We start from the raw sequence: 27,119 nt of genomic DNA, 5'->3' as shown, positions 1-27,119 counted from the left end.
CGTACAGGTCAGTTTGCTCGCTCTGCTAAAACAGTAAGACAACCGCGCTACACAGCTGTTCTGGTACCATTTAGCGTACTTACCTATTCTTATCAAGTTTATAATACATGCAGAGATAAATACCGCAGAAATTACAGAGTCATAAATTAGGCGAGTTAATTTTATTTCTGTAGCTTAAATTGGCAACAAATTAGGTACCATTATAACAATATAAAAATATTCCAATGCTAGTGAAAGCCCTGCATTTAAAATCCACAAGTATGATCAGCAAGGTGTACTTAAAAATAAAAGAGCTTTTTCTGGAAAAATGTCCGCCAGTGGTGTATTACCGGGTTTATTGCAACATATAAATTCTATATCTAAATGTATTTTGGTAGAAGTATAAAGTAGCAGAAAGTAGCACGATTTAGAAATACTCAAGTACCACAATGTTATCTCTCTCAAATTGAATCGAAGGCAACTGGACTTGTATTTGTCTGGGAAGACGTTTCGCCTCTTATCCAAGAAGCCATCTATGTTAAAGTGGAGAAGCCATCACTAAACAGAGGAGGGGGTCTGCGACGCCACCTATCCCCCATTTACAATGCAGCCCTTTCATATGTACCCAGGAGAGTAAACAACTTAACCTCAGACGACTCTCAACGATCGTCATCCACCAGGGGCTCACCTGACCCTAACGACTGTCGTTCACACAAGATAGAAACAGGGGCACAGGGGCCTGACGACTGTCGTTCACTGGGGACCACAACAATGGTCAGGTGAAACCAGTACTTTCACAGGTACTTTGGTGGACCCACCCACAAGAGGTTAAATACCTGGGTCCTACTCCCCTTTCTTGATCATACTAGTGCGGACTAGAAAGACCATGGCATACGAACTGATGAAGCCCCTTGAATAAGAGGCGAAACGTCTTCCCAGACAAATACAAGTCCAGTTGCCTTCGATTCCATTTGAGAGAGATAACAATGACCTGGATGAACATTCACAGACATACCACAATGTTGTAGCACAGTAAGCACAGTGCTTGAGTAAACATACTTCAGAAGATTCAAAAGGTTTTTTGTCATCTGCACAGTACAAAGCAGCTGTTCACACTATGCAATAAGTGTTTTTTTTTTAAGTATTTGTGTTATTTATTCATTTGTGTGCCTTAAAGCCGTTATGTTCGCATAATGACAAAAAAGACTCTTGAATTATATTCTATTTTTGCCACTCTCCCTTCACATATCGCTATAAAAAAAAACAATAGATCTTATAAAAAGTAAAAGAAATAGTAGATAAATATGTACAGAATAACTGTCTTAGTCTGGGAAGTGGACGGTGTGGGGGGAATGGTGTGAAGTGTCTGTATTCAGGAGTCTGTTGAGGAGCCTAGGTGTCCTGTCCTAATCCTGTAACACCTCCCTGAAGGCAGGAGTGTGAAAAGACAGTGCTGTGGGTGTGTATTGTCCTTTATGATGTTGTGGGCCCTCCTGACGACCCTGCTGGTGTAATTGTCCCCGATTGGTGGGGAGGCTACTCCAGAGATGTGCTATGCAGTCTGCAGTAGACCGGTTCTTCCTGTATGCATATTGTGAGGGGCCCAGGGTGAGTGAGAGGGATCTTTTGATGCGGGTCATGAGTGAGGCACAGTGGTAGTTGTCTTGAAGCAGGTGGGCACAGAGGACTGAGAAAGCGACAAGTTGTAAATGTCTGCAAGCGCATCAGCCAGCTCCACAGAGCAGACCCTGAGCGCAGGCCTTGGGATGTTGTCTGGGTCACAGAGAGCCATGTGTCCTGTGTCCTGTGGCCTCTCTGTCTCTCAGTGTTGGCAGCGTCAAAGCGAGCATAAAACTCTGAGCTCATCAGGGAGTGTGGTGCGGCTGGAGATGTTCGCCAGGTTTTTCTCTCTGTAGTCCGTGATGTGCTGGAGTCCTTGCCACATGCGCCGCGGGTCTGAGGTGTTAACCCTCCAGCTTCAGTCTGGCAGCAGAGCGAGCACATAGCATGGACAACATTTCACAGTTTATCCAGGCTTCCAACACTCATAACGCCCTCTGTCCTTAAACCCAGAGAAACTCATTATTTCATCATAGTTGGGGTCATTTTGACATCAGTTCAGAATACAGTCAAGGCTGCAGTTTGCTTGCTTGCTTGTTCGTCTCTATACTTATCTGCATGTTGAAAAGCAGCACACTGAGAAGCAGAGACGTAGACTTGAGACTTAGACTGACTTGATTTAAAATGCTTAAATGTTAAATGTCCCCTGCAAATTCTCTGTCATCTTGGTCTCAACCATGTTTACTGAGACCTTCATGTAGAGCTGAAAAATGGAGAACAGGGCCGGCTGAATGTCCAACTACTGTAAGATGATAACATGGTAACATTCAAGCTGAAAAACTAGCTTTAACCACCTTTAAGGAAAAGAGACGTGTGTCCTTGCAACAGCAATGAAAATAAAGGCTCATACATAAAATGACATTACATCCTACCCAAGAGAGAACTGAATAATGCTGAATAAAGCAGACGGTGGGCCCTGACAAGTAATAGGTAGTAGCCAGCTGGTGGTGCTATTGCAGCGTGTGATGTAGGATCTTCTTCACAGGGATGCACCCAAATCCTATTTTTCTAGTACTTAGAAACCTCCATAGACTAATTAAAAAGAGTCCATGAGCACACTATGCTGCACCGCTCTGTATTGCTGAAATATGCTTATACCTATATTTCCATTATATCTTTATATCTGTGGGGAATTGTTTGTAGATACTTAAACTGGACCCCGTTCATTACAGTGGTATTGTAGTAACTACATTAGAATTAGAAACCTTTCAGTATGGTCGAGCTGATCAACCATGTATAAGCTCATGATGATAGGATGTATAATTTATGAGACTGTATGGAAGCTCCATTAGCTGTCGTTGTATTAATGACTCAGCCATTACTTACAGCACAATCTCCATTAACATTTCAAACTGCTGATTGAAGCAGACTGGTTGACTGTAAGGTAACCTCTTAAAGACTATGACTTTTATATGAACAACAATAATGATAACAATGTATATTATTGTTTTTCAGTTGGTAGTTGAAAAAATCATATATATAATATATATAATTTTCAGGGAATACATTTATTAGATTTTTTTTTTTTTTTATAAATAAAAAAAGATTGTGTCTTTAGTTTTGGCAAAAGTTTAAGTTTTAAAGGTGTAAGATCTGAAAAATTATTTGTGTATTGCTTTCAAGAATGATGTAAAACAATACATTCATAGAATATTTACAAAATGTATTTCTAATATGAATACTTCAATAAGCCCTCAGCATAAGTAGTGTTGGTAAAAAGTGAAATTTATTTAATTTTACAAGAAAATGAGGTAGCTTTTCCTTTTAGTTCATAACATTCTGCAACATGTAGTTTCATCTTAGTTTATGTATCAGAAAATATACATTAAAAACATGCAGTATAATCTTATAGCATTAGTCTGTTGAGGTTTACTCTGTTGTACTCATTATCAATCTCCCCGAGGATATTTGTCCTTAATATAGTGTAACACAGTGAAAGGTCAAGTTTCAAAATTCAAAGCATACAAGACATAGTTCATCCACAGTAATTTGTTAACCCTTTGTTTCATGGCCCAAACCATTCATCTGTGGCTGTTTGAAGAAAAAAAAAGGGATAAAAGCTATTAACTGCCCCACTTTGTTTCAACATTACTGGGGGTAAACCAGTTTGAGAAAATAAGGCTCTCTGTGAGCCTTCATCATTCAGTATCATCCTGTGGAAAAGGCAGCTCCCCAGATGCATGTTTCATATAATGCAAATGCAGCTCCGCAACATCATCAAAGCCCATGTCACATTCAAAACACTCCCATTCCCAATATTTATGCTCTCTGTACATGTGTGTGTCCTGTGACTGATTCTGATCCAGCTCCTGTCCTGCTTCTGGTTGCCCAGTTTTTGATTTCGACTCATCAGGTGGATCGTGTCCAGCCGGGCCAGCCAAGTAATGTATGGGCTCTCCACAATCGGACTCTTCAGAGTTAGCGTGGTCCTCAAACTCGGCATCCTCACCTGATTTTTGAGTCTCGCTTCTCTCCACACTTTCTTCCTTTCCCAGCAGCTCCTCCATGTGTGTGTCCATTTCTGGCTCTTCATTAACAGTAGTGAGAACAAATCTCTTCTTTTTGATCGCTTGCTTCTTTGTGATAATTGCAGAATTCTTGAACCCCAGAGGCATCCCGCTGGACCCAACTCGAAGATGCTTTTTTTTGTGCATAATTAGATTTCCAGCATGGGAAAAGGTCTTCCCGCAGAATGAGCACTGGTGAGGCTTTGCTCCAGCGTGGATGTTGTAGTGATTTATAAGCTGTGCAAACTTTGGGAAACTTTTGTGGCAGATGTCACACTTATGTTGCCCCAGACTGTGACTCTGCAGGTGTTTATCTAGCGACAGTTCATCTCTGAAGCCTTTGGCACAACTTAAACACCAAAACGGTCTCTCTTTATGGACTTTGATGTGAATCATCCATCTCTTTACAGAGCTGAAGTCTTTGTTGCACTGATCGCACCTGGGAGGTTTTAATTTCAGTTTTGACCTGTGAGTTCTCAGGTGACCAAGTAGCCGTGTTTGCCTGATGAACGACATCCCACATTCTTGACACTCGTATTTATGCAAAGTCTGGACGCTCTGATCTTGTGCCGTAGAGGGAGTCCTTTCGTGCTGCTGCAGGTGTTTTCTGAAAGGAACCAGATATGCATAAGCCTTCCCACAGACCATGCAGGTATAATCTTTCTGAAGTTTCTTCATCACTTCATCTCTGTGCCCTCCTTTGTCTTCGTCTCTCCCGGGGAGCAGGTCTGCTGCAGGATTTCTGTTGTCTCCTGTCTGAGCTTCTTCCTCCTCTTTCTCCTCTTCTTCCAGGGCATGCTGGTGCAGGTGAGTCTTGAAGATGTCCCAGTGTGAAAACTTCTGTCCACAATCCTTACATACAATGCTGAGCTGTTTGACTAGAAAAGAAGAGAAAGAGAACAAAATACTAATTTAGATATTGTATGACAGATTTTGTCAGTTAACATACTACATTTAAAACTTTGTTACAAGTTAAAGAAAAATGTTTCCTGATGTTGTGAATCATATAAGTCAAATAATTATTCTGTGATGTTCCACCTGACATTTTGCAGTTTGGTAGAAAAAGCCTGGTAATTACTGGTAAAATTACCAATGTTTTAATTGCAGCAAGTAAAAGAAAACTTACAAGCCTGAGTCGTGGCTCTTCTCTGTTCACAGCTGATCATAACATTTTAACACTCTTCATAAATGTTTTCAACATCAGAACACTGCACATTAAAACAGTTCTTTTGACTCCGAATCATGTCTGTAATGCAAGCAGATTATGTGAGAGCTACACGTGAAGCCTAGACTGTGACATTCAAATAGGTTGGACTCCAGTAATGTTTTAACTGGCACATTACATATACACCTACGTTAAGAAGAGCTTTCAGTCACAACTATCGCAACATGGAAACAGTTAATGTTAAAACAGGACAAGGCCGAAACTTATCCATGTCAATAATCTGTTATTATATATAATTAGTTAATACACATTTGATCTATAAAATTAAAAAAAATAGTGAGGAAAGCCTGGAGACCAAGGTGTGTGAGTGTGTTGTGTAGTGGGTCAAAAAAGACCACACAATCCAATAATTAACCAAAAAATTGATCAGTTTATTTTTAAGAGAACCTTCTTTGTTTCAGAAACAGCAAGATAAACAAGTAGTCAAAGGGTATATTGGTCATCTAGGGGAAGAAAGGTTTTCATAAATTAATAGAGCAAAGTAACATCTCTTGTACAATACAAATGATTTTTCCACTGCACAAGTGGTGGAAAAACAACTATCAACTATCCTACATGAATATAGACTCTATTTTAGTTTAAGTAATGAATAATCTTTCCACAACATAGAAATATAACACTGTAAAGGAAAGAACATGGGAGATTATAAATCAATTAATGCAAACTGTAATGTACGCAATGTACAATTGCTTGACTGTGAAATTTGTTTTATGGTAGGAACTGTCTGTGATGTTTGACATTGGGACATTTAATACCAATTCACATCACATAAAACGATGCACATTATTGATTTTTTTTAATCTTTATCTTTCTCTTAAATATGCAAATAGTACCTCATTCAGCCAAACCTCAGGCATTTAAAATGACAGCAGCAAAATCAGTAAATATTTATTGTGCAGAACTGTTTGATTTTTTTCATAAACTTTGCAGTAAGTAGTGTGTCAACAGCACTTTTCATTTTTCTGGGAAATTTTAAATGCAAGAGGACAGACACATACATGCAGAAATGTTTCTACATCTTCTTTTTTTTCTTCTTTTTTGATACATCGTGTTATAAACGTCAACACTTCGGCCAGTGATCCCCAAAGAGATTAACAAGGTCAAACTGACATTCGTGATAGGTCTATTCAAAGACAGTCAAATCAACTGGTGGCTCAAAACTATACATTTGTGACTTCTCAACGCAAGTTCATCAGAGGGGTTATTCTTCAACATTTGTACATATACTAGTCCAGTGTAAAAGAAAGTCTGAGAATGGAAAAATAACCTAAGAAGCTGCTCTTTTTTTCTTTTTCTTTTAAATATAAAGAATCTCAAATAATACAGGAACAAATAGGGAAAGCATGTGTCTACTTAGCCTAAACAAACTTCTAACAAACAATTTCCAAGCTTAACACATTTGGCAATCTCTAAAAGAGAAAGAAAAAAAAAAAACTCAACAATCTACAGTGTCTTCATTTCAGTTCTTTTCAGTTTGTTCAGTCTAATGCTCTCCACGGGCATGTTCAACATAGTGCTGGTGCAAATCAGTTTCTTGACAAAAAGTAGTTCCACATTCAAGGCAAGTAAGGCCATTGGTATCTCCCGATGAGACAGCAGCGGGGGCATCACTCTGCCTTTTGTAATCGCAGACACATTTCTGGTGATGGTCGATAAGGTCCTGTATTTCACTGAAGGTCCTGGAGCAAATGAAGCAATGGTATGAGTCTTTGTTACAGTGCTGAGTTTCGTGTTTTTGTAACGCAGTTGGTGAAAGAAAGGCTTTGCCGCAATGTTGGCATTTATGGCTACTCTGTGACTGGCTGTCTGTGTTAAGCATAGGTTGGTTCAGTGTAGCAGACGGAAAGGTCTTCCCCCTGTTTTCAGCAGAAGGGATGTTGGGTTTTAGAGGCTTTGAGGTCATAGTAGCGCTGAGCCTATAGCGAACCTCATTTGGGAGACGGCAGCGGACTTCGTCGTGCCAGGCGAGGTGCTGCTGCAGCTGATTCTCGGTCCAAAAGCCGTGGCAGCACAGAGCGCAACAATAAGGCCGGCTCTTTGCCTTGGTCTTATGGGCGCTTAATTGTTCCTCTGTTTGGAAAGCTTTCCCACACTTATCGCACTTGAAGAGGCATTTGGCTGTGTGCTCCGACAGACGGCTGAGCGGTGAGGAAACCTCGGCTGTGGCTTCAGGAGTCTGAATGTCCTGTTGGGGCTCCTGCTTTACCTCCAGGCACACTTTCTTATGGTCCAGGAGTGCACCTGCAGAACTGCACTGTTTCCCACAGTCGAGGCATGAGACAGACTTCACAGGTGGAGGGGTTACACTGATTTTTTGCCTTCCTTTGTCAACAAGACTATTTTTCTTAGCAACAAGGTAACTGCTCATCACTGTAGTGTTGTCTGCAGCTGACGAATCTTCCGTATTTCTGATTTCACTGCTCGTGGCAACGGACTCCCTTTTTGTATTGAAAGGAACCTTATTTTTACCTTTTGTGCTCTTCGAGTGGGCCTGCCACGTGTGGGCACGCAGACCTCTTGCTTTGGCAAAGGTCATGGAGCAGAGGGGACACTGGTGAGCTTTTGGCTTCAGTTTCAATGACCTAGACTCGCTCCCACTGAGACTGACGTCAGCCTGCTCTGGAACCTGGTCCACTGAGACGAGCCCGTTTTCAGGGATCTGGTCTACTGAGGCAAGCCCGTCTCCATGATGATCTGCATAGTGGGCATCTAGAAGCGAGCCTTGAACAAATGTCTTGTTACATTCAGGACATGAAAACACTGAGTTTTCCAGTCTGTTGTTGCTCTCTGCACTTTTGCCTGAATCGGGCTCCTGCTCCTGTGATTTGTTTTGACACTGAGGATTAAACATTTGGTGGCGCTGGAGAACACAGTGGTTGAAAAACTGTTTGCCACATGTGTTGCATTGAAAAGGCCCGTCCTCTGTCTTGTGGCTCACAGATTTCAAATCATCATCTTTTAGCGAGGAACGTGAAAATCTCTTTTCTTTGTGCCATCGTTTGTGCGAGCCCAGGGCTGAGTTGGACATGAATCGCCTCCCACACTCGGAGCAGTGAAACAGCCCTTTACTTGTCTCTTCCTGCTCAGGTTTCTTGCGCATTACTGAAATGGCCAGTTTGTTTTTTCCTACAGATCTGTGGCGCTCAGCGTGAATTCTTTTATGAAAATTCAAAGCTCCAACCACTGAAAAGCTTCTGTCGCAGTTTTTGCATTTGTATTTCAAATCTGTTGTGCCGGTCTGATCTTCCGTCTTTAGCTCCCCAATGTCCATTTCATGTTTTACTTCAGCATTAAGTGTTAAGTGCTCAGAGCTTACCTGTGTACTGACATCCACACTGTCCTTGCACAGTTTTAGAGTATCATTATTTTCTGTGGGTTCTGTCTTAGAATCAGTTGCTTGACTCTCTCTTTTAATGCAAAGTTTTTGATGAGCCCGCAATGAGGCCTTGTTGCTGAAATGTGCAAGGCACGTTGGGCACTGACGATCTTCCAGCGTGACAGTAGATGTGGGTGATGAAGGCGAGTGCCCAGTCTCGTACCCGTGGCTTTTCATGTGAAACTGAAGCGCTTTGGCACGTGAAAACAACTTCCCGCAGTCAGGGCAGCTGTATGTGTTTTTTTTCAACTGCTCCACCTGATGCTGAAAAGACTTAACGGGTGGTGGGAGTAACTGGTCATTATGTACAACCTGGTGTCGGAGGAGGCTGGAAAAAAGACGGAACGACCTGTTGCAGAGTTCACATTTATGATTTCCATTTTCATGTTTTCGCATGTGCAGTGCCATGATGCCCTTGTGACGAAACTTTCTACCACACACCGGACATGCAACCTTAACACTGGAGCGTGGGTGTCCGTTAACAGAGTGCAAAGATCCTGCGACGCCTTTTCTTAGCCTCAAATCCACACACTCTGTCTGATTCTGCTTGTGGTGGGAGAAAGCTCCTAAAGACCAAAAACCCTTCCCACACTGTTCACAATGATAAATCTTTGGGCCTAGAAGGGTTTTCTTTGGATTGTATTCTTTCTTGGCAACTGAAATATTCTCTTTCTTTTGAGCGGAGCAGTTTTTCATATGGTTAAACAAGTTAGCTGCATGCAAATAAGACATCATGCAATCTGGGCACTGGAATTGTTTTCTTTTGGGATGATGTAACTGATGAGAGACTAAAGCAGACAAACGTGAGAAGCATTTACCACACTCACTGCAAGACAGGTTTTTCTTCTCTAATTCCTCTGCCTGGTACAATGCATTGTTGCTTGTGTTTTGAGCCTTGTGTTTTTGCATATGACTGCAGTGTGCTGCATAGCTACTGGCTTCGTGGCTGCATGTGTCACATGTGTAAACTGCCACTGACTGACCTTGAGTCTGTTGTCTTCTCTTATGAACGCCATGCCACATTCTGTGAACACGCAGTGATGAAGCACTAGAAAACCATCGGTAACACTCTGGGCAATCAAATCTTTCCCCTGTGGTTTTATTCTCGGCTTCCCTCGCTATCAGTGCACACTCCTCGTCGGCCTGCTCAAAGTCAATCTGTACGATTTTCAAGTCCATCTCTGGTTTGGAAACGAGGCTACTCGGGGAAACGTCCGCGTCACCGTCATCTCTTACTTCTTGATCTGACTCACACAGTAGCTCCAGATCAGGATTCAGGTCTTGGACGTTCTCGTCCTCAGATTCACTTGCACTGATCACCTGAACATTAAAGTCCCCAGGTTCATAACTCTGCATGTCTTCATCAGTCTCATTCATTTGTGAGACTTCTTCAGCTATACTCATAGAGAGCACTCTCTCTGATTCCACTTTCTCCTCCAAGTGCTCAGTCTCTTTTCCTTCATTTTCCAAACTTTTTTGTTGAGGTAGCAGAGAGGTGCACATCTGGGCCTCCTTCTCTGTTTCCCTGAAAACATCTGTGTGATGAAGCTGATGGGAGTGAAGTGCTGAAGCCCTGGAAAACTTAAGCCCACAGTCCTTACATTCAAATGCCTTCTTCTGAAGCTGACACACCTGATGGAGAAAGGACTTTGCTGGGGTCTCGTCACTGTGTGCCGTGCGCTGGTGCCTGTAGTAGAACGTTAGTGTCATAAATACTTTTCCACATTCCTCACATGGGAACCTTTTCGCAGACTCATCTGAGTGATTAGCGTGCCATCGCTGATGATTGAAGAGGGCAATATGGCCATTAAAAGCCTTCTTACACTCACTGCAGTAAAACTCGCTGCAGTTTTTCTTTGGTTTTTCTTTCATTTCTTCTGGAGAGCACTGACTGTTGCGGCTAAATCGCTGATGTGTTTTCAGGCGCATCGGTGCGGAGAAGGCTTTACCACATGAACACTTAAAAAGTTTTTCAGGGGTATCATCTGCCTGATTTTCATGGGGCTTGGCTTCAACTACTGACTCCTCCATGTGAAACGAATCTCCTGAACTCCTGTTTCGCGACTTGACTAGCTTTTCCTCATGACAGCGACGGTGTGCGTCGAGAGCTGAAGCGCGAGAATAATTCCGCCCACAGGACTCACACTGAAATGACTTCTTTTTCAAATGTTCGAGGTCATGAAAAACTGATTTGGAGGCTTGTCTGTGTGAGCGCTGATGGTTGAGAAAGTGCCCGATCACACCGTAACATTTCCCACAGTCTAGACATTCGTACGTGTGCTGCTTTGTTATACCAGAATTCACCCGACTGCCAGATTCCTTTTGGGAGTTTTGACCGTGGTTCTTTTCCATGTGCAAGTGGAATTCACTCAGTTCAACAAATGAGAGTGAGCATAAAGTACAAAAATTTGCTGTTTCACTGTTCTTTTCCGCATCATGTAAGCCATCCAAATACACGCTTTCTTGTAGGTGATGATGGCGATGCTCCAAGTAGGCTGCCTCCTCTCTGAAGGCTTCTCCACAATCCTGACAGCAGAAAACCCCAACCCCTAGAAATAGAAAGGGGAAAATAGGAGGTCAAAGCCACTCCTGTTTCCAGAGAAAGGAAGAAAGAAAAAAGAAAAAAAAAAAGAACACAAAACTTGTGCAAATAAGATCTTTATTTTAAAGGTGATTTGAATTTACAGTATAATCAAACAAAAGAAGGCTTTCCAAAAGAAATGCAAAAGAAATAAATATTATGTAAATAAAACACTGACCTAAAAAAAAAATACCCAGTGTTATGATAGAGGTGCTAATAACTACAGTGCTCAAGCCAAGTGACCTCTGTGAATTTCCCTTGGGGATGAATAAAGTATCCATCTATCTATCTATCTATCTATCTATCTATCTATGTCAATCATTTGGTTATGTAATGGTACTGTTGCAGAATGCATTGCATTTTTTAACAGGCAAATGTTGCCAAACCACCACATTGCAGAAAACTGTGGTGCTGCACCATAAGCTTATAAAAGAAAAACAGTGATTTTCTTTTCTGTGGAAACCTGATGATGCTTTCACAATCACATCTAAAAGCATACGCCTGCCCTAATTTAAAAGGGAAAGAATTACATAAAAAATGAACAGGCATGTCTTCACAACAATACGTCCGATTATTAAATCCAAATGGATTATATTTTAACCTCTGATTAAGACAGTTATTAAGAACCTAACTATTAAGTTGAGCTAAGCAGAAAATTGCTTTTGATAGGTGAAACATCTGGTTTAAAAAATCATGTTTATGCCCATTAAAGCAGTTCTTATTGACAGAAAGGCATAGTGATGACCTGCACATCCAGAAAGGTTGAATTTAGTCAGGGGGGCCACACCAGCAAGTAGAGGCATTTGAGTTATGTTTTAGACACAGATAATTTAGCACACAATAAGCTTGGAGAGCAAGAGGTTAAAGCAGCAATAACTTTGTTGTCTGACAATAAAAACAGGCACCACAAAAACTCCCTATTGTTGTCATTTCAAAAACAGTAAACGTTTTTTTTTTTGTTTTCACATTGTGGTGCCAAGGAAAAACAAATAAAACTCCCTCCCACTGGTTCCATCATTGCTAAGAGTGTCAGCGTAATTGTCACCAATCAGAAAATTTCAATTAAGTTGTAAATCTAACACGTGGGTGTTGTCCATGTGCACTGTTCACATGGAGAGTCCAAACAAATTAAGGTTAACACAACCCCATTTGGGGTTACCATGCCTTATTATATACTGAGTAAAAAAAAAAAAAAAAGTTTTTGTTTTAAATCCTGTACCACCCTCTACCATTCAAAATATGACGTAAAAGGAGAAAGTAGTGCTTTACACACAGAAGTCTCAATACAGTAGAAGCAACATTATCAAGCAAGTTTTCAAGAGTTTGTTTCTGTTAGTAGCACAGTCTGCATCAGGAATACTGTTATTGAAGCTTAACAAAAAAGTTATCAAAGCTATTAAAGTGCAGAAAGCATAAGATGAGGGAGTCAAATGATGCCATACATTGAACCTAGGGCCTATATACACACACCCAAAGCAGAGACTTTACCACTGGGATGGTTACTAAATGTAAGCAGTGTGAGGTCCATTACTTTTAGCTCAGTGGAGAACAACATTGCGCACAGTGATTGAACTCTGAATTATAGCTGAATGGTTTGTGCCTCATGAAACACTAATAACTGCAAGTCAGCATTTCATCTGTGTGGTTTCCTCAGCTTGGCCTGATCGCATAATAATTACTGTTCAATGGGACTACAATTACAGTATTTTCCCCATCAATCAGAATACTGCTTGTAATGCATTTGCTATTGTGAACAAGATCACGTGGTAACTACTAAATATCACACTAAAATGCAAAAATGTCAACACTTTATCAATTTCGATATGGTCGCGATCCTCTTTGTCTGTTGACTGCTGCAGGATGTGTTCGATAAACAGCAGAGCATGAATAAACATGTAGCCAACCTGACGTGGATTTGCAGCAGAGCAAGTTAATGCAACTTTCTAATTAACTGTCGGCGTCATGCGTTTGCCGTAAAAAACTGCAGTTATTTTTCCAGAGGGAAAATGATTTCCATATCTTTAAGCTAAAGTTGATATAGGAGGTGACTACGCCTGAGCATGCCGGTGCTAACAACGGTATCGTTTAAGTGACGGCTGCTGCATACTTACTGTCGCTTGGTGTGTCCTCAGCCGATGGACCGACGCTGTTTTCCGATGTTCCGTGTCCACTGAGTGGTTCGTTTTCAGCTCCGTCCTCTGTGATCGCCGCGGCAGCAGCCCCGTCCATCTTGGTGTGGCTGTTTGCTAGTGTTAGCTTTCTTTAGCTAGTGCTCTTTAGCGTAACCGCTCCACGGTTGTTTCGGTTTTCCTTCTCGGCGCAAAGCCTGACTGAATACGGGTGGAAACGATGTGTGTAATAGTCTAGTGCGTTACCACACCACAGAGCAGCATCTTGTACTGTTTTTACCAATGCGGGTAATGATGGACAGCACAGCTAGCTGAGTAGCGCGCACACCTGCACTGTGTCGCTGTGCATCCATCGGCGGAAGTGGATTCTTCTTCTTCTGTTCTGATTCCTCCAAACGAGACTGAGGACCTGCAGCGATGAACTCTGAACATTAACTGTTATGAGTGTTATACTGACAAGATTTAACAGGTTAAACAGCTTCTAGACAGGATAGCTAAACCCAAACATAAAAACTGTCATTCTGATTCCGCTTAAATAAATAAATAAATGCAGATAAAGGATCATTTCCACTAAAATTCACACTAATTCTTACACAGCCAACGTTTTTCATTTCTCACCTGTGTTGCGTTGTAACTAAGTACATTTACTGAAGTACTTTTGTGCAGCTATAGTTTTTTTGTTTTGTTTTGTTTTACTTCATGGTACCTTATTCTTCTATTCTATTGTATTTCAGAGGGGAACATTGTACTTTTCACTGCCCTACATTTATTTGTTTCACTTTTCAAAGTAAGATTTTACATAAAACATATAAGACTGAGTGATATAGTGTAAAAATATTTAATTATCCACCAACAGTACATTAAATGGTTATTTTTTCCCCAAATAATACTTATGTACTTGTATGTAATGTTATTAATGCAAAACTTTTACCTTTTTACTTTTTGTTCTGTATTTTCACAGTATTAGATTTGAATACTTCCTCCACCACCGTTTACCACTAGTGAAATACTGAACATGGCAGGAAATCACACTGAGTGCGATGGGAGCAATTTAGTAAAGTAGGGTTTACATGGTGGATTTTAGTCTCAATTTACCAGATTAAAGAAAGTGAGTCTTTGCTAATAATTTGTGTTTTTCCCCCATGCAGGCAAAATTTTACTCAGTCTGCCTTAACCAATCTTGATGCATACTTGCTTTCTATACTTTTAACTTTACCCAACCATATTCAAAACCAAATGCAGGGGTACACTCTGTTACTGTTAATTTAATAAATAGATTCTCCTCACAAATCAGAAGAAGTTTATCCTTGCTACCCTTTAGTTTCATACCAATGATTTGTCCTTAAGGCTAAATGCTGAAGGTTAACCATGAGTTAGGTTTACTTAACAAGTACAGTGCAACACAACATTATAATCAAAGGCAAGTTTTATTTAATCCAATATGTAGACATCATGGGAAATTTCTATTTCTTTCCATGCTAAAACAGTGGATAGAGGTAGAAGGGCACATGTTTTTATATCTTAAGACATTGAATCTTAAAATGCACAGGAACGGTTCCTTTTTTTTTTCTTTTCCAGAAATGGACCTTGTGTTTATTTTACAGTAGTAATGAAGATTTCCAGTCACTTACTGGACCAGCAAAGCTACTCAAATGCCCATTTTCATAACGGAGGAGATGGGATTCTGTACTGTAATACTGTAATCTAAATCTACCGTTGTGGAATGAAATCATTCATTATTCACAAATAATACATTGAACTGTACTCAAAAGTGGACTTCACTTTTTATAAATATGGGCACATTGCTACCTGAATGTACCCATGGCACTCATCAGTTTACAGCAGGTGCTAAGCACCGCAAAGTAAGTTTAAAATCTAATTATCACGTGTATCAGTCATGACACATAGCAAAACATTCGCTGAATGATTAGAGTAAAAGATACATTTTAGATTATGTTTCATGTTTGTCTTGCCATTGTAAACATATTAATGACAAAACATCACATAAATCCAAATTTATTACAAAATTCACTATTTGACAACAGTGTGTGAAATAATTGTGATGACACTACTTTCTCCCTCTTCCCAATAACCACCCAAGAGTTTAATTTAAAGAACAGTCTTGCTGTTAAATTACCTTGGGTGTAAATGTCACATTTTGCTTTGAGATAATTTTTGCTCTGTCCAAATTATCATCATGAGAACTTTACTTATGAGATATTCAGAGCCAGCCAGTGGTCCTATGAATACAAGTGCTTCCTAACTGTGTGTGGTCAGTTTTCGTATAATCTGAGACAGGAATCTGTGCGGACCCCCCCACCCACCCCACAAACCCACTGCCCCGCCGTGCTATGCTCCAAAAGCAAAAACTTACTTTTCTTTACAGTATCTCAGAAAGATTTGCTTTGTGTTTTGGGAGCGAGGTCACATTGTTGAGTCTACCTTAAGCACAAACTAGGCCTAGAATACCAAGACAGCAGACATGCAGACTGTACTCATAAAAGGCACACAGTATACTGTACATGAATAAACACAGTTGAAATGGTTCAGGACATATGATCAGAACTATAAAAGTACTAATATTATCTAAATCTAAATGTCATTGGCAATAACTGAAATGTTGAGCACAGAACCTCATTAATCTGCACCCCTCAGAAGTTATTTAAACCAGGTAAGCATATGGATCACTTAAATGCATTAAAAAGAAAAAAAGAACAAACAAAAAAACTAACTAATTTAATGGCACGTGTATACATCCTCTGTTTCAAACAACAGTCTGTGCAGCAGTCTTATTTGGAGCTATATAACTTTAAATAAAATGTGCATCGAGTGTGCAGATTAAATTAAGTCTCACTTTTAACTTTTTGTTTCTAATGTCCATCCACTCATCTGGTCAAACTGCACAACTGAGGGTCAAATAAATGAGGCTCCACTGAATAAAACGTATTTGTAAAAAAACATAACCAAGTCTTGTTGCTAGAAATGTCAAATTTCTCCTTGTGCATGTTGCAAGTAATGCATTTGTAGATCCAGCTCTCGAGGAAGAGAGCACCCGCATATCATGCACTGGAGAAGTCGATCTGGGGCAAAAGGCAAACGGGGTCCAAGTTTGTGAGGTTCTGTCCGCGGGGCAAGCTGAGGTAGGGGCAGGGTCTGTGGCATGTGTGGCCTCTCGCTCATCACTGCCTGTGGTGTGAAAAAAATATTTGGGTGTGGAGGTCTTGGAAGTGCACCAACTGCGACAGAGTGAAGAGGGTGAGGGCCAGGCAAAGCAAGAGGAGGGAGCGGAGCAAGTGGAGGTGAGAAAAAAGGAGAAGGCTGATTTATGATTATTTGAGTGCCCGTTACCATTGGTTGTTGCTGCAGCTCCTGTCCATTCCCTGGTTTGAGTTGCCCAGTGAGCAGCGTTTGAGGACCCACGGGATTACTTTGGAAGCCCCATACTGGTGTTCCCATCCCCTGGCCAAAACGATGAGGCTCGTATTGAATGGAGATGGGAACCTTCTGTGTCGCTGTCTGACTCTGTACATTGGCCCAGCCAGATGACACCTGCTTTTGCTGCAGTTTAAAATCTTGATTATTTACTAATTTCTCGGGGGAGTTTAGAGTCTTTGGAATTCCTGGTGGTGTTTGTATGTCCCACAGGGTGCTACCTACCCCGAGAGAAACAGGAGTTGAAATTGGCATAGCACTGCTTTGGTCTATTTGAGCTGAGGTGGACGCACCTGCTAAGCCCGAAGCCCACTGTTTCTGTGGCTCACAGCCGTTCCAGGGCTTCTCCGGCTGGCTAACAGTCGACGTTATTACTTGAGGATTATTCATGTCCCACACTCTATTGTCCTCTTTTTTAGGAGGTGTGGATGGCTCTTTTTGTGTTGACACCGGGGCACCTGGCCATCTTGACAGCTGGAGCTCTTGACCAAGCTTATTCGGAGAGCTCCGTGAATTTGCCAGCGAAGCAGGTCTGACGCTCCACAGAGCTGCCCCGTCAATGTAGGAGGACGGAACAGAAAAATCATGTTGCAGGGAGCTTGTGGAAGCTAGCACTGTGGATGTGGGTGTGTTACTCCATGTAACAGGCTTGAGCTGCCTGTGCTGCTCCATCTCACTCCCTGCTAACGGGCTGGATTTTTTTGGCACAGACAACGGGTGGGAGCTGACAACAGGAGCTGCACTCTCTTTCATGTGTGATGACTCTAAAGTCTGAGCAGAAGTGGGGCCTGACTGAGTTATCAAAGGGCTATCCACCCAACCTGAACCTCTCTGATGGTGCTGCTGTAGGCCTGGCTGTGGTGGACTGTCAAACTGTGGACCTGCATGTTGCTCCTGCGAAGATGGGACAGGCATTACCTCTCCACCATCCACCTTCCACTGCACTGGTTGAGAGTGTAGCTCAGATATCCACTGCTCCTTATGCTGCCTGCTTTGTAAATCCATGCGAGATGAGAGCATGGAAGACTGTGGCTGCACTGCCCTTCTATGCAACTCTGCCTCTCTAAGTGCAGAAACTTGAAACTGAGATGGTTGAGAGTTAACCATCACTGAGCCTCCTAATGGTCTAGACAAGCCCAAAATGAGCCTCCCCCCTCTCCTCCCCCTGCTGCCCCTGCCTCTCATCCTAGCACCAATTGGGAAAGAATTATACTGGCTGAAACCTTGGCGCTTGCGAGCATGAATTTTCTGGTGTACTAGCAGGCTGCTAAACCAGGAAAAGGTTTTGTGACACTCGTCACACCGATGAGGCCTCTCTCCTGTGTGTGTGTTCATGTGATCTCGGAGCAGATAGGCCAATCCGAAGCTCTTGTCACACAGGTCACACTTATGAGGTTTATCACCATTGTGTGACAGCATATGATGCTGCAGTTGGGTCTCATCGCTGTAGCCTTTGCGGCAGCTGGTGCAGCGGAATGGTTTCTCCTGATGCAGCTTTTGATGTGTTTTCATGTTCTGCAGGAAGGCAAAGTCCTTCCCACAGTCGGGACATTTGTATGGCTTCTTGCCTGTGTGAATGATGAGATGCTGCTGTAAGTAGCTACTGAATCTAAAGCCCTTTCCACACACTTTGCACTGGTAAGGCTTGTCCTTGGAATGTATGCGCATATGCAGCTCTAACACTGAGCGATGGCGGAAAGTTTTTCCACACTCAGAACACTTGTACGACTTAATACTTATGCCATCGCTTCTCCATTTCCCAGGCATGTTATCACCGCTTAACAGATTAAATTGTCTTTTAGGTGGTGCTGCCACCTTTTCTAAATATTGTGCTACAGACTTATGGACACTTAACATATGTATGTTTAAACTGGATTCATCACGATAAATGCACGGGCAGTGCGGACAGGAGTGTCCCTTTTCCCAGGACTTGTTAATCTCCCTTGGGGGTCTGGGTGTTCTCTCCAGAGTCTCATACTCGGCTTCGTGAATAAGCATGTGGGTTCTCAGGTTAGATGGTGCACAGTAGGTCTGGGGACAAAGGGGGCATTTGAATGTGCGTTTTGCTTCCTCACTCAGGTGTGCGTTCTCTTTTCCTAAGCCTCTAACTGCCTCCTGTACAGGCAAAGGGGTCTGCTTGCAGGGCTGCTCACTGGAGGAGTTGGTTTCACGCAGTCTGTGCTGGCGGCAGTGCGCCTTCATGTTCTGGGCGAAGGCAAACTTTTTGCCACATTCTGGGCAGCGGAAAGGTTTCTGTCCTGTATGAAGATACTGATGCTGATGGAGGAGGCTGCTATACTTGAAGGTCTTACCGCAAATGTTGCACAGGTGGGAGCGTGTGTTGTCGGTGTGTTTGCGACGGTGGTCTTCCATGACAGAGTAGTGTTTGAAAACCATGCCGCACTCCGGGCACTCATAGGGCTTGAGGGCGGTGTGACATCGCTGGTGAAAGCGCAGGGCGACGGTGTTTGGGAAGCTTTGATTGCACTCTTGGCATGTAAACATGCTCTCCTGCGAGTGGGTCATCATGTGCTTAGTGACAGACACCTTAAACTGGAACTCTTGGCGGCACAGGGGGCAGTGGTAAGGCTTTTCGACTGTATTGCTGCAGTTGTGGTCCCTCAGCTTATCCACTGTAGAGAAGATCCTCCCACATTCTGCACATTCAAAACTACCATCCTCCTTTGCTTGCACCTCCTTCTTTGGAGTAATAAGTAGCTCCTCCTTCTCTTTATGTTCATTTCTGTGTTTAATGAGGCTGCTGCGGTGCTGAAAGGTAAGGCCGCATTCTTTACAGGTGAGGGGCGTGAGCTCATCCTCATGTGCGTGAAAGTGGCGGTGAAGGTTGAACGTCTCGCGTCGGTTGAACCTCTTCCCGCACTCCTTGCAAACCAAACGGCACTTTTTTGGCTTGGCCGCCAAATCAGCGTCCTCCCCTCGGTCTGCCTCCTCCTCATCCTCAACCACGTCCTCTGTCCCGTCTGCTTCTCCCATCGGCTCCTCAGGCAGCTCCTTCTCTGTGCTCCTCATATCAACATGTGAGTTTTCCTTCGTTGCATCAGTGGTAATGTTCCCAACAACATGTGTACCCTGGTGCACTTTTTCAGCTCTCTCTGTAACATTAGTGAGGTCTGAAAGAGAGAAGAGCACACCAAAATAATAACTTGACCAACAAAACCAAACAGCAAACAGCCTATTTGCTGATAACCAAACAAACCGCATGCAACTATCGCAGCTATCAGCCCTAGGCACAAACAACAGTCTACAGTGCAGGTTGCTAGCTCGGTTTTGTTGTGGTAAATAACGTTAGCAGAGTTGACAGGGTGTATTGAACCTTTAGTGAGAGCTACATCCCAGGTTAGCCTGGGAGCTAAAGCTAAATGTAAAATACATTAACAACGTTAGCATACCACACTTATCATTTTCCTCCTCCTGTGTTTTCGCTTCTTCATCTTCAGGTTCGGACCAGTCGAAAGCCCGCTGGTCGCTGCCAGCCGCCTCGGCCATTTTTTCAGCCGACGTTAGGTCCTCCGGTAAATTACATGTCGTTTTGTCAGCTCCAGCACCGGACTCGACACTAACCTCAGAATGGCTGGCAATACAACCGCCGTCTTTGCCAACAGTGGCTGTCCGCTGGTCGTCGGGACTCTCCGCGGTTTTATTACATGTTGTTTCGTCTTTCTGGTTTGAGCCGCATCCCGACTCCACCGCCTCCGTCTTCTCCCCAGATGTTTCCACCTCCTCCGCAGGGGATTTCTGTCGTTTTGGAGACTCCGATGGGTCTACGGCAGCCATGTTTCACCCATGCACCCCCTTGTCCAGAGCACATAAGGATCATGCTAGCCAGCCCCAACAAGGAATGAGATTTCCGGTCGAAACTTTCAGAATAAAACACTCATCGCCGACAACCGACTGTGGTTTATCGTTTCTGAAAGTAAAACTCGAAACCTTAACTTATAAGTTTCCTTTTCTACTGCTGCTGCGGTTTTGGCGTTCAACACACCAGATAGTCTCTTCACAACTTAATTAATTCAACATAAATAAACTTTTCAACGTAACCATTAACAATGCATTAACTTTTTTTAATACGCTATATGACAAATCCACAAGCGATCTGCTGGATTTATTTGCAGTCCATGTCTGACTTTTATTAAAGTTTAGTTACATTTCATCGGAACAGTTGCTATCTACAAAATATAGCATGTGCAAAACTACGTAGATGATGGCCATATGCTGTTTCTTAGCAGCTATCTACAAACACATCCATCATACTGCATGCAAGATTATAATAAATAGCCCCTACATACTTATGTATGCTTTTGAATTCCACCAGAGAAGTCTGAAGCTTATTGTGAGGTTTATGTCTGATGTTTTTTTTTTTTTGTTTGTTTTGGAGATCACCAGAACTGGCAATTTTTAAAAATATGACATTTTTGTCATAAAACGCACTGAACAGACCACAGTCTAACTTTATTGTCCAACCAAAGTTGGGAAATTATGTATCATGAAACTGTTAAAAAATGCACAAGCATACATTAGCAGGTAATTACAACAGCTGTATAACTACAATATATGGTAACAACTGCAGATTACAAGTACTTCATGACAGTGTAGTTAGTGTATCGGGAGAACTGAGACGGTACTGAACTAGTAAGAGCATCATGAGCTTCACAGCTCTGCTGCAAAGCATGTACAGTGACGTGCATATTAAACATCAGCACCTACAGAATGTTGTTGTCTGGGTATTGAAAGTCTCATGGGTGAAGATGTCACTCCACAGAGCAAACCGTTTCTTTTAGCAAAGTCTTTTAGCACAATATGTTCGTATGTCTGAAGAACCAAGCTAATGTTAAGGCCACCCCATTATCTCAAGTGTCTAATTTTCTTATCCATTTCCGTCCTCTTCGAAGACAAACCTAAGTGCGAGATGGATCACTGGTTTGTAGTCGGAAGTAAAACTCCAAACAACTCAGTTTATTTTTTACAGAAACACAGTCAGTAGAAAAGGAGCATCATTTCCTGTTACATTTTGAAACTCCAAATATGCATGATGTGCACTTTGAGTTTTTAAAGACTTTCTCCTCAGCGCCGTCTTCTGCGCCTGTGATCCACAGCTCTTCCTCGCCGTGGCCGCTGACCACTTCCATTTGTGTCTGCGGGCTGATCAGAGGAAAAAGTGCCATGTATGTCAGGGGATGATGGTGCAGGTGCCACCGCTACAGCTGACTGATTGTTCAGATGCTGGGTGACCTGTGTTTGCTGCTGTTGTGACTGTTGTTGTACAACGTGTAACTGCTGCTGCTGCTGTAGCTGCGACTGCTGTGGTGTTTCAATCCGCTGTTGTTGTTGTTGCTGCTGCTGAGGTTCTATATGTTGTAGCTGTTGCAGTGCAGGCTGTGGCTGTAAGTGCTGTTGAGATGTTTGTGATTGGTGCACTTGTTGTACACGATGTTGTTGTGGCTGTGGCTGTTGCTGGGCCTCGAGCACTCCTAACAGCCTTTGTAAAAGAACATTGTTTTGTTGCAGACTGACTGCCAATGCCTCTTGCGAAACAACAAGTGTTCTCATGTCCTGTCTGAAACCTTCCCCGAATTCCCGCAGACTCTTTTCTACCCGATTTCCCAGTTGAATTGCTGCTTCTCCTAACCCTCGCAGCTCATCTTCAAGCCAGGAGCTACGTGGAGGGGCTTCAAGAGGACCCTGCTGTGCTCCAAGTGATGGCTGAGGACTGCTGGGCTGAGGGCTGCCGTTGAGGAAAGGGGCGCTGTAGAGTGGGGAAGGAGGCAGCCATCGTTCTGATGGAGGGGGTGGTCCAATGCCCAGACCCAGTCCTAATCCCAGTTTGTCCTCCATACTGTTCTCTACTGGTTCACACTCAGGTTCTCCCATGTCTCGCTCACGCTCAGGATTGTCCTCATCTTTATCCAAACCATCTCGCTCTGATCCTTCCACTCCTACACCTGCAAAAAAACCCAAAAAACACTGTAAGTGAAACACTGTACAACACATATTAGCTGCATCTATAGACAAAGAAATGCAGTAATTAGACAACTTAGTTTTACCTGTATCAGAGTCAGGGAAACATGGAAAACTGGGCTTTGGTCGGGTGTTTTGCTTTTGTCTGGCTTGTTGAAGCCTGGGGCTTGGCTGGGAAGGACGTCCAAGCATTGAGGCCCCTCTGCTGGATGGCAGGTAACAGCTCCGGTGGCGGGCATCCGCCAGCCTGCCACCATTACGCCTCTTTAAGTCGTCCCAGCGTTTCTTCACCTCTCGAAGAGTGCGTGGGACTCTAGACACAGCATTGACTCTCTCTAGGATTCCTGCCCAGATGCGCTCTCTCTCTCGCCGCCGGAGCCTCCCCGCAGGACCAAAGAGCTCTCCTTCACACCGAGTGACTTCTGACACCAGCACCTCCAGCTCTGCTCCACTGAAACGACTCTTTCTTTTTCCTGCACCACCAGCAGCCAATGCAGCTGACATTGCTCTATCTGTTGAGAGAAAGGTGTGAGAACAGCCCAAAAGGGAGAGGAAAAATATCAGCTGAGGCTAAATATACTGTGTGAGGAGGAGAAATATGGTTTAACAGTGTCAGTTTTTTTTTCTTTTTAATGGTGCTAAGCCAAAAATATATTTAACTATAACTACTTTTGTCAAGCTATGAGGATATAAAAGCAAGTATTTGTTTAAATTTTACATTAGTCTTCCTTGAGCCACTATAATAGAGATAAAATGCTTTAGGTGTTTGCATAGATAAAATGTATTAATACATATCCTGACTATGTACACTTCTGTGTATACTTTGTACACTTCAGATAAAATAATGTTACGAAATAATTTTGCACATATTTTACACACTGTTCCCATTAGGATCCATATGCTCTGCATACATTCACAAATAAACAAGAAAGTGGCTGATCCAGTTTCCCATAATGGTCTTAATCTCATTCAGGCTTACTTTGTTCAATGGACAAGAGGTCGTCTGAGGACATGCCGGGTGCCATGATGTTCGGATGCACCACTACAACATTGAAGGGGAGCCCTCCAGGCAATCCACTGTTTTGGTCACAACTGCCCTCCGAGTCCTCATCCTCCCTGGGGAAGCCGTTTTCTGAGGCTCCCCCTCCAAAGGGTCCCTCCGGAGACTCCACTTTGATGTGCATGGGAGGTGATTGCTCGTACAGCAGCCCCCCCTCCTCGTAGTACTCAGTCATGGGTCACACCTGATTTACAGCAGAACTGACTGGCGGGCCAATTCTGATTCTGACAGCTGCATCCCCATCAACATGAGTTCAAGGTATAACTGAGCCTACTGCTAAAGACATTACAACTCTTCAGTATACTGCATCAGATGGTTATGAGCTGCCACACACACTATGGGGTGATTTCTTAGGAAATATAGAGTTAAAGTAAAGTAAGTGCTGTTTTTAATACTGTTCTTCAAATTAATTAAGTCATTGCTGCAGCTCAGTGAGAGATACAATCATGTTGTGTATGGTTGGTGCATAAAGTCCACAGACTTTTCTGGCTAGCTGCAGCCGCTTAAATCCATTTCGGTCATTTCCATGTATACTGATATGTTACTGAAAACATCTGTGCACTATGTAAGACACCTGGAGCAGGCTGAGCGCTACATCTGAACATCCAGCTCTTTTACAGTGAGGAGCATCATCCAGGCAGAGATCGCCTCCAATCGCTTCCAGAGCTGAAATACATCAACAAAACATAACACTGCTTACAAGTGCGTAGCATTTTAAAATAGTCACGTTCGTATTTGTCAGTGATGCTGACTTCTGTATTCTGTCGCATCGATGCGCATTTTTTTCTGCACCACGTCCGCAATGGTTGCGCATTCCGCATACATTAGGTGCTGATCTTGCAATGGAGCTAGCTGTTAGCTAACGGCTAACCACATCTTCAGGCAAAGCAGCAGCTTTGTCTGCACTGCTAGCGGCAACTGGGCGGAAATGAAGAGAAGGTTGAGGCTGTTTTGTGTTTCTTACCTCATGACAGCGGCACATGGGAGGCAAAACAAAACCAAAACACAATTGGTGCAGCTGTTAGCTCAGCAGCCGATACACAAACCGAGAACGGTCGCTTTATTTTGACGTCACCGAGGGGTGTCTGTTCAGGACCAATCACAGTTCGGGGATGTTGGGCATGCTGGACTTGGGTTCTTTTGCACTTGTCATGTACTTTTTTTTTATTTCATAGAAACGAGTTGATATGTAGCTGTAAATTCTAAGACAGTGCCCCGGGAGGATTAGAGTAATTCTGTCCTAATTATAGGAAAGTGGAGACACTGTTCAATTGTGACACATCAGATTAATTAAGTCTAAATATAACTTAGAGAGTCAAAGAAGATATCAGGATATAGAGAGTAAAGTCTCTTAATGATGACTAAATATTTGATTGGATTAAAATGGAGCAGTTCTTTTCACAAAACTCCAAAAACAGTTTCAGTATTTTGTCTCGATCACCACTATAATGTGTGCCAGTTTACATAGCGTCTTTCAGAAAACCTTATCAGGAATGTAACCAAGATTAAGATGGATGATCATTTGAGTTGTAACTATAATAAAAACTGACATCATAGGTTGTAGATTTCCATTGTGACACGTTCCAACTAACAATCACCTGTTGCTATCCAATGTGACTGTAACTGTACACTTAAACGTGAGAATTTTTTTTTTGTCTGTGTCCCCTCCACCTTTGTCTATTGTTGTGTTCCCATTTCTGTTCATTAGTTAATGTATTGGTAGGTATTTAAGATTGAGGGTTGTATTGCTTGAAAATAAATGATTCATGGAAATTCATGTGTTGTTCTCTTTGACCATGCTGCTGTTTCCCAGGTGGGATAATGTTTAATCATAGCACACATGGAAAAATCCTTGAGAAATAGAGTTAGATAAAAAGCCGTTGAGTTTCAGTAGTACTCAACTGGTATATAAACCCTCTGCATCCTGTCCTGTTGTGTGTAAGCGCAGTAGGTGCAGAGCATAGTCATGAAGTACTTCATTCTCCTGGCCCTGTTTGCTGCAGCTTGTAAGTTCTTGGATATTTTGTTTGTGGCTTCTTAACAAGAGTAAGTTTGAGCTCATAAAATTGTTATTAATCTCTTTTTATATTAAAGTTGCTGCTCCCATTGAGGATGACGATGACAAGATTGTTGGAGGCTACGAGTGCAGAAAGAACTCTGTGCCCTACCAGGTCTCTCTGAACGTTGGTTACCACTTCTGCGGAGGCTCCCTGATCTCCAGCACCTGGGTGGTGTCTGCTGCTCACTGCTACCAGTCGTGAGTATAAACAATGGATATGAGATTCAAATATTACCACAAGCCTGTGGTAAAAAAAAAAAAAAAAAAAAGTTCAAACTGGAATAATTGTTTATCTAAATACATTTCTTGTTCTGGTTCATCATCACAGGTGGAACTGGATATTAAATACATTTTTACCCTCATGTCTCTCTCTCTCTCTCAGCCGCATCCAGGTGCGTCTTGGTGAGCACAACATTGCTGTCAATGAGGGAACTGAGCAGTTCATCAGTTCTGCTAAGGTCATCCGTCACCCCAGCTACAACAGCTACACCCTGGACAACGACATCATGCTGATCAAGCTGAGCACGCCCGCCACCCTGAACAGCTACGTCCGCACCGTGTCCCTGCCCTCCAGCTGTGCCAGCGCTGGCACCCGCTGTCTGATCTCTGGATGGGGAAACACCAGCAGCTCTGGAAGTCAGTAAAACACTGCAGACATATCTGAAAGGTTTTTGGTACATGATGGGGCTTGAATATTTACATGTATTTCCATTTGCTTTTCTAGGCAACTACCCTGATCGCCTGAGGTGCCTGGATGCCCCCATCCTGAGCGACAGCAGCTGCAGGAACTCCTACCCCGGAGAGATCACCTCCAACATGTTCTGTGCTGGATTCCTGGAGGGAGGCAAGGACTCCTGCCAGGTACCATCCAAAGTCACCATCACTGTTTCTTCATGTGGACACACCAAACTTCAGGACATCTCTGCTCACATCTTGTTTTGTCTCTTGTGTCCTATCAGGGTGACTCTGGTGGCCCCGTGGTGTGCAACAGTCAGCTGCAGGGTGTGGTGTCCTGGGGCTACGGCTGCGCCCAGAAGAACAAGCCTGGAGTCTACACCAAGGTCTGCAACTACAACACCTGGATTCGCAGCACCATGTCCTCCAACTAAAGTCACTTTACTAAAGAATCTCTGACTATGATAGCTGTATCCATAAAATAAATGATTAGCATGACC

At 42.9% G+C, this 27,119-nt stretch overlaps 4 protein-coding genes across 6 annotated transcripts; 1 reads left to right on the top strand and 3 right to left on the bottom strand.

Annotated features, from left to right (window-relative positions):
• Nucleotides 1-3,319: 3,319 nt before the first annotated feature.
• On the bottom strand, nucleotides 3,320-13,763 carry si:ch211-261d7.6 (zinc finger protein 585A). Of its 2 annotated transcripts, XM_041045020.1 has the most exons (3): nucleotides 13,400-13,763; nucleotides 9,691-11,256; nucleotides 3,320-4,984 (listed from the first exon to the last, which is right to left on the bottom strand). In XM_041045020.1, exons 1-3 carry the CDS (start codon nucleotides 13,515-13,517, stop codon nucleotides 3,738-3,740), a joined length of 2,931 nt encoding a protein of 976 aa, XP_040900954.1. In that variant the 5' UTR covers nucleotides 13,518-13,763; the 3' UTR covers nucleotides 3,320-3,737. The 2 variants fall into 2 exon arrangements, with proteins under 2 accessions (XP_040900954.1, XP_040900953.1); XM_041045019.1 differs by lacking the exon at nucleotides 3,320-4,984 and having other exon boundaries at nucleotides 5,579-11,256.
• A 1,183-nt stretch (nucleotides 13,764-14,946) lies between these two features.
• On the bottom strand, nucleotides 14,947-20,686 carry zgc:66448 (uncharacterized protein LOC327401 homolog). 2 transcript variants are annotated; one of them, XM_041043807.1, is made up of 3 exons: nucleotides 20,260-20,686; nucleotides 16,766-19,980; nucleotides 14,947-16,603 (listed from the first exon to the last, which is right to left on the bottom strand). In XM_041043807.1, the coding sequence occupies exons 1-3, from the start codon at nucleotides 20,642-20,644 to the stop codon at nucleotides 16,403-16,405; spliced, it is 3,801 nt and encodes a 1,266-aa protein (XP_040899741.1). In that variant the 5' UTR covers nucleotides 20,645-20,686; the 3' UTR covers nucleotides 14,947-16,402. The 2 variants fall into 2 exon arrangements, with proteins under 2 accessions (XP_040899741.1, XP_040899740.1); XM_041043806.1 differs by having other exon boundaries at nucleotides 14,947-19,980.
• Nucleotides 20,687-21,214: 528 nt separating this feature from the next.
• On the bottom strand, nucleotides 21,215-24,946 carry si:ch211-261d7.3. Its single transcript, XM_041043827.1, has 4 exons — nucleotides 24,850-24,946; nucleotides 23,805-24,551; nucleotides 22,912-23,337; nucleotides 21,215-22,809 (listed from the first exon to the last, which is right to left on the bottom strand). The coding sequence occupies exons 2-4, from the start codon at nucleotides 24,058-24,060 to the stop codon at nucleotides 21,932-21,934; spliced, it is 1,560 nt and encodes a 519-aa protein (XP_040899761.1). The 5' UTR covers nucleotides 24,061-24,551; nucleotides 24,850-24,946; the 3' UTR covers nucleotides 21,215-21,931.
• An 848-nt stretch (nucleotides 24,947-25,794) lies between these two features.
• On the top strand, nucleotides 25,795-27,117 carry LOC121185610 (trypsin-3-like). Its single transcript, XM_041043867.1, has 5 exons — nucleotides 25,795-25,891; nucleotides 25,980-26,142; nucleotides 26,327-26,580; nucleotides 26,669-26,805; nucleotides 26,904-27,117. Exons 1-5 carry the CDS (start codon nucleotides 25,852-25,854, stop codon nucleotides 27,051-27,053), a joined length of 744 nt encoding a protein of 247 aa, XP_040899801.1. The 5' UTR covers nucleotides 25,795-25,851; the 3' UTR covers nucleotides 27,054-27,117.
• Nucleotides 27,118-27,119: the final 2 nt, after the last annotated feature.

Source organism: Toxotes jaculatrix, chromosome 8 (assembly GCF_017976425.1).
Source record: "Toxotes jaculatrix isolate fToxJac2 chromosome 8, fToxJac2.pri, whole genome shotgun sequence".
In the NCBI taxonomy this organism is placed as follows: domain Eukaryota; kingdom Metazoa; phylum Chordata; class Actinopteri; family Toxotidae; genus Toxotes; species Toxotes jaculatrix.
This window is presented reverse-complemented; position numbering and strand designations above follow the sequence as displayed.